Here is a 7,112-nt window from a genome sequence, read left to right on the forward strand (position 1 = left end):
AATGAAAAACAAGTGTTATTGTAGATGAACAGAGTAGAGGAAATTCGGCTTGTAGACAGAACAATTTTCAGTAGTTTATATGAGATTTGCATCCATGAAGCACCACTTTTTAATGTTGACGTGCCAGTTTCAAACGCAGTGCGAGTATATTTAAGCGTCTTTCTCTCTCGCCTGATTGAGGATTAAGGAAGGCAACCATAGACTTTATTTTCGCAGTAGCATTATAGCTTCTAGATTATTTCGAATAAAACGAGTTGCCTTTTCTTGGTGGAAAGAAGTGATGTCGACCGAACAAGCATATTAGACCAACAGATGCTGGATCACTATCACTCAGAAGGTTTGTGTGAAGTGTACCTATATATTTTTGTTGGGCATCACTCACTAATAGTTACAGGAAACTTTTAAATTATTCACAAGATGGCAAGTGCGATGATAGAGTGCGACGTTTGTAATGAAAAATTCGACTCGGGTAACCATAAGCCGCTTTGCCTGACCTGCGGCCACACGTTTTGCTTCTCTTGCATTTTAAATTTACTAAAACTCCCTGGAACCCAAAATTGCCCAAAATGTAGGAAACAATTTTCCCAACGAATTGATCAAATGTTGGTGAACTACGCATTGATTCCTTCAAAAAACATGGTTCGCCCACATCCCCCGAGCTCGCTGTCAGAGGCACAGTGCCTTCATCAAGGGAAGGCGCTGGATTACCTGTGCGTAGACTGCATGGAACTCTTGTGCTTCACGTGCACCAGGCGCACACATAAAAATCACACAATTGAGTTATTAGACGACCTACTTGAAGAGGATGAATCTGTTTCGAACTCGTGGACGAAAATACGGACCACAATTCACGATAAACTCGGGCGCGTGAATAACTTAGTCTCCGTATCAGACGATATATTGAGTTTGATTGCTGAAATCATCAACCTGAAGACTGAATTTCAAGGATGGAAGGATTCACTGCTGGTCCAGAAACTGTCGACAGAGCAAGACCTCCAGGCTTGGGATGCCCCGGCCAGCGGTGTGATTGGGAATAAGCGACATGAATGCAAGGAAATGCTTTGTCGTCTAAAATTTACACCTTCAGAAAATTTACAGTTACCAGTAATCAGAGCCAGGTTGTTTGCAGCTTTGAAGAAATGTGATTCGTTACAGGCGAGTGGAATGATATATTTGATACAAATTACCTCCGTATGAGTCTCAACTGTAATTTGCTACCACGATAGATTCGTATTTTATTCCATCTTGCTAGTTTAATTCTGAAAATAATTTTGTGTTGGTTTAATTAAAAAAACTGAATTCAATTGATTGATGCAATATAATTTTATTTTAATTCTGCGAGGAAGACGGATTGATCTAATGATTTTCAATACGGAATAAAAGCACGATTCCAGTAAAATTCAGATTGAGATTATTTAACATTCGCAAGCAAGCACGAACTATCACTGTATTTAAATTGAGAAACTTTACAAGGCTGAAGGCTACATGCAGGCGATAAAAAATGTATAAAGCTTCCTTTAAAGCGGGGAAATGGTGAAGTTCATCTGCCTAATAAACGCATTTGATATTATTTCACATTTTCTACTTTTGCAAGCCTATTCTTGTTACTGAATAACCATTACCGTATTTAGAATTACTCTTCGTGTATATAAATTACAATATGAAAAATTTCCGTGTAATTTCCAGACATGCGAGCTTCCAACATATGAGGACGGAGTGGCTTGGACAGTCACCAGCTGGGATGAAGGAGAGCGAGCTGTCGCCAGCCTGGCCAGCAACATCAAGCCCAGTCTCCTCGTGGTGCTGTCCACCAGCCTGGTCAGCAACATCAAGCCCAGTCGCCTCGTGGTGCTGTCCACCCACACCCGCCCCATCCCGGGGCTGGGGGATCTGCTGTACCGCCTCGCCTACCACCACACCGGCGACATCAGCCTGCTGCCCCTGGACTCTTTCTGGAGGCCGACAGGACAGTCGGATGAAGGCATGGTCATCGTCAAATTTAGGTACATTGGTCAATAGTTTTGACGAGTCAGAGATATTATCTCAATACGAACGGGTGAAAATAGGGATAAAATGTTCACTAATTATAATCTTTCACTGGCATTGCAGGAGATCGTTGCAAGGAGGCTGATGCGAGGAAGCTTTTCTCGCGAGTAAATGAGTTGTATGATCATGAAATCGGCAAAAGAAAAAAGAATTAAAATTGTATAATTATAGAGACAAAAAAAAAAGCGAAACGCATGTATATAAAGTACGTATCATACATGTAAGGCATACAGATATTTCTTTACATATATAGTCTCCTCCCATCACCCCAACTTCTTTGTAACTATCCAAGTACTGGCGAGTTCCCTCTTCCCAACCCTAACCAAACCTCACCCAACCATAACCAACCCGATCAGGCGTCATTCCTCTTTCCCCTTCCTCTTTCTGGCCAATCTGCGCTACCTCTTGTTCGCTTCCACTCTTTCCTAGTGGCACCGCACCACCACCACCACCACCATCACCACCACCATCACCACCACCATCACCACCATCACCACAAAATTGGCAGATTTTGTCATCACTGCTTCAAAGAATGTCGAATGCGGGTGTTTCTATTATCGACTTCCAGTTGAACTGTCCTCAGGATTCTGACCTCCAAGAACCAGTACAAGTTATCACCTTTTTTCTTATATTTTATTGACAATATGTTCAAATGTAACGATAACCTGTTAAACTTGAAAATGCAACTTCCAAATGAATCTGCATCCAAAAGTCGGAACCAGTTGATTTATAATCGCCAAATGGAGTGGGTATAAAATTTAGAGCATCTTTAAAGCTTATCGCTCATACATGGAGTGAATATCTCATGGTATCTGGGGAAGTACAAAGTCCATAAACAATGTGAAGAAATTTTATCCGTGCCCCTGCCACATGTGTATTCTAATTAACGTTTTTTCATAGTTGCCTTTCCGTTTAATTATGAAGTAAGAGGAAGAGATGATATTTAATTTATAAGTTTATTAAATATTACATTACTTGTTTCTTCCACATTCAGGTCTTCAGTCAGCTCTGACGTGATCTCAGTTCGACTTTCATCGTAACTTTAATGGACCTTTAAAATGAACATCAAATTGTGTGTAAACTCATGTTTAGTCTGCGTGTAGTCACCTGTGAGCATTCAATAGAAGCTTTCCCATGTTGATGGTTGGAAAGCAATTAACGTTCGTAGCTCCAATATGAGGTGAATTTTTCAAATTTCAAGCTCAAAAGTCTTGACGTAAAATAAAAATTTCAGCTTCATAAAAACTTCAAAAGTTACTGTACTTATTCTTCCCATTCTTTTATAAGGTGATGTTTCTTGGTCATACATTCTCTCATATTTTCCCGTGTTTACAGTGACCGCCTAGATGCCCTGTACTGCTCTCCTGGCCAAGTCGTCGACTACTTCAGCAAGCGACATTCCGCCGGAATGCAGAGTGGTAGATTGCATCCTAAGATCGATTATTATTTTACCCGAATTATTTCTAATACATTCTAATTGCAATAAATAAATGTTTTATCTGTTGCAAGTCTTGGAATTTTTCAAGTCTTTCCTATGAAACGGCATTTTTTGCCCTGAATTGTTATCATCGCTTATGTTGCACCTTTGATTCCTGTAACAAGTTTGTTGCGACAAAACACAAACTGGCGTTTTTATATTTCATTTACTTTTCATACATATACCTCAATCAACAGAGATGCTCACAACTACGAACAATTAATCGAGTTCAAGTTCATCAATAAAATCGTATGAGGCAGATAAAATTAAATGAAAAAGTCAACTGGTGAGGTTCACGAACAAGTTGAAATTAGTAGGCAAAATAAATTATTCAAAATATGTATAATAATAACAAAAAATTGAATATTTTTGGTAATTTACCTTGGACTTTCTTGAAAGGCAGTTTCACGGCTCCCAAACTCCAAACAAGGGTAACTAAAGAGGGGACTGGCAAGATCGGTGTACGTTTTGACAACGACTGCGACGTCGGGGCTTTCAAAGCTTTACCAAAGCAAATAGGTAAGTTTTCGATTATTTAACCGTAAGTTGAACCCTTCGTTGTAACTGATTTTAAAAATTTTTATTTTGAATGCAGAAGGTTACCTCGCCGTTTCTTGGCAGCGATGAGCGACGGTGTGAGCGAACAGTAGCACGGATACCATTGCAATGCATTGCATCATCATAAGTTATTATTTTTTCTGAGTTAATAACCACGCTACAGTACAAATTTACATAATTTACTAAAAACAAGCTTATATAATGAAACAAACACGTCCCTGTTACCTCTATCAATTGGCTCGTTGATAGGGTCGGAGGCTTTTAACATAACATAACATAGTGATGTCGGCGCTAAAGAGTAAGCCTGATGTGGCCTGTCGCCGTTTTTTTAACTTTTTGTGACTTGTTCACAGAAGATCTAAAATGTCATTCCGGTCATTTGACCGGATCTTTTCATGACGGACAATAGTTTGAAATAGCTACTAGACTTCCACCGGCTTCGATATGGTGCTAGACATTTCAAGTCTGAACATATATTTTTCTTTAGCTTTATTTAGTCTGTTCTTGAACGCGTTCATATTGTCACTGGGGAGCAGTGTCATATTGTCAACCATTGTCACTGCGGAGACAATGAACAAAGCAAACTGACATAGCATTTTTGCCTGGATGTTCTGCATATTGAAAAAGAAATTTTGATTCTTGTAGACGAATTCAATTTTTAGCTATCAGTGTAGACGTCTTCAATGCAAGTTTGATTCATTGGAAGCCTCGGTTAGGAGTAAATGTGCCGCTGAATTCTTGCTTTTCTTCAAAAAATTGTTGACGGCAAGCGTCAAAAATTGTCGGGCACGTCATTACCGCCAAATGATGGAACTTGGAATGACGAAGGATCACACAGATTTTTAATACGGAACAGAAGGATGCATTAGCTGAGAAAATTTTCCTTGTTCATTCGAGCCCGGCCTGTTCTACAGACGATGCTTGTTGTGTACGAGGAATGCCTCGCACCGTCAGCTCACAATTGTTGAAGAACGGTTGTAGCGTCACCCGCTGGCACTTCCCAGACCTCTGCGACGACGACTTGGACTGGATGATCTCCATCCTGTACCGATTCAGGGGTACTCGGTGCGTATGAATAAACTCAATTTGAATTAATTAATATTCTCATTCTGGCAGGTTCTATTGCTCTAGCGCTTGGCATTTGATAATTAAGAATTTGTCGCTTTCGAAATGATTTAATGTGATGAAAGATAATTTAAATATTTCATAAACCATTAATTGAATCAAAGAATAAAATAACAATATTAAAAAAACATTGTTATTTGTAAAGTTTCTTACATAATATCTTGTGAAGTAATTAATCTAAATGTCTGGCGCTTTCGGTATAGCCTCAAAATCCCTATACTTCCAATATATAGGAGGTATAGGGGTATATATAAAAGGAGGCTATATATATGCCTCCTAGTAAAGCTGGTGTAGTCAACTCGAATGATTCATTTACTCAAACATACTTACTTTGTGTCGATCAACTTTACGAAAATTCTGACTCAGATTTCCTGAAAAAACATATTATTTCTTAGTTTTTTGATTGATTGCCATCTTAGGCTGAGTCTGGTCTTACCGAGAAATGGCCTCACCGCTACGGGCGCTCGTCGGCTGTTCGCGACGCTCCCCGACATCCATGAGGTATACCACGACCCTGGCGCGTCGCCCCTGACATCAGATGGCAATAGCGGTGCACCTGATCTCACCTTCATCGAGTTGTCAATGAACAACATCATTCAATGGATGTAAAATGCTGTGGCGTGGTAGTAGGTATGTCAAGGCAGGAATCTAACACAGTTTATATGACGCATTTATTTTCTCAATATTCTCTTTGAGTATTGAAGGCTTGAAGGGAGGAATATTGATGAAAGAAGCGAAGGGTTTTCCAAATGGGAGTGACCAGGCAGAAATGTGTTGAATCAGCGTGAGTTAAAGCAGTTTTTATTGATGATATCAAGCACGAATTCCATTTTATTTAGATTTCTTGTTAAAAAAACGTAGGTAAGCCATCTACGGACTTATAAAATTTTGAGATTAATTAAAATAATGGCAATAAATGAAGGATCACGTGAAAATGTGATAAATTGAATGATCAATGATTCTATATAGCTTTACTTTAGTGTAAATGAGTCCCGTAAAATATGCATCATATTTTGAAGTACCAATAATATTTACACAAAAATCTCTGCTATTTTTATGGCAATTGGTTATAATTGTATATTTCTTTAAGCCACAAGTGAGAATAACCAAAAATATTGGGAAAACAAGGTTGAAGAGGACAATCATAGGGGCTCTTGATCTATTGGTATTTCTCAAATTACGGCATAAATGTCTATTCCCTTTTTTATTTGAAACAATCTCAAAACTTTGATATCCTATCTTCAAAGTGAAATAATTCTTCCTTAGCTGAGATATTCAAGAAGAGTTTTTTCTAAATAAATTTTATATTACTTTGATCCATGTTTAACATTAGTTATTCAACTTTGAATGCCTAGTGAATAAATCATTTATGTGCACCGGTTTTGAACCAACATTTGTTGCCAGGTTTTCTCCAAAAAAAACAAAAATGGAAAAATACTGGAAATGTTAATTATAAATATATTAAATGAGCAAATTAATTGACTCGAATATTTAAAAAAAACACCCAGCAATGTCTGCATTGCAAAAGTAACTAAATCAAGTGAAATTATTCAACACAAAAGTTACAAAGTAAAAAGAAAATACTTAAGTTCTTCCAAAATAAATTTTATTTATTTTTTTAATTCTAAAAATTGTATTTTACTTCTCAGTTATTTTGTTCGGTGGGTGGATCGCAAATTTCCGGGCAAGATAATTTAAGACGTGACCTACTCTTCAAGACATTATCCGCTGGCCGTCATGCAGTGAAATGCAGAGAATTTTACCGAAATTAACCACTTTAATCATACAGCTTATTGAGTCTTGTTAAGTCTATTGTGTTTTGTGTTTTATACGTATAATAATCGAATAACAGTGGTTTACGGACGAGTAAATGATTAGTACAGCATTATATTGTTATCGAAAGTTA

The 7,112-nt window shown here is 37.9% G+C and overlaps 1 protein-coding gene across 1 annotated transcript; it reads left to right on the forward strand.

Moving 5' to 3' along the window:
* The first annotated feature begins 636 nt into the window (after positions 1 to 636).
* LOC108668467 lies at positions 637 to 6,019 on the forward strand. The gene is made up of 6 exons (XM_018155694.2): positions 637 to 714; positions 1,687 to 2,003; positions 3,382 to 3,464; positions 3,923 to 4,042; positions 4,996 to 5,146; positions 5,626 to 6,019. The coding sequence occupies exons 1-6, from the start codon at positions 637 to 639 to the stop codon at positions 5,813 to 5,815; spliced, it is 939 nt and encodes a 312-aa protein (XP_018011183.1). The 3' UTR covers positions 5,816 to 6,019.
* The last annotated feature ends 1,093 nt before the right edge of the window (positions 6,020 to 7,112 follow it).

The sequence above is a fragment of the Hyalella azteca genome, unplaced genomic scaffold (genome assembly GCF_000764305.2).
Source record: "Hyalella azteca isolate HAZT.00-mixed unplaced genomic scaffold, Hazt_2.0.2 contig11059, whole genome shotgun sequence".
NCBI classification, from domain to species: domain Eukaryota; kingdom Metazoa; phylum Arthropoda; class Malacostraca; order Amphipoda; family Hyalellidae; genus Hyalella; species Hyalella azteca.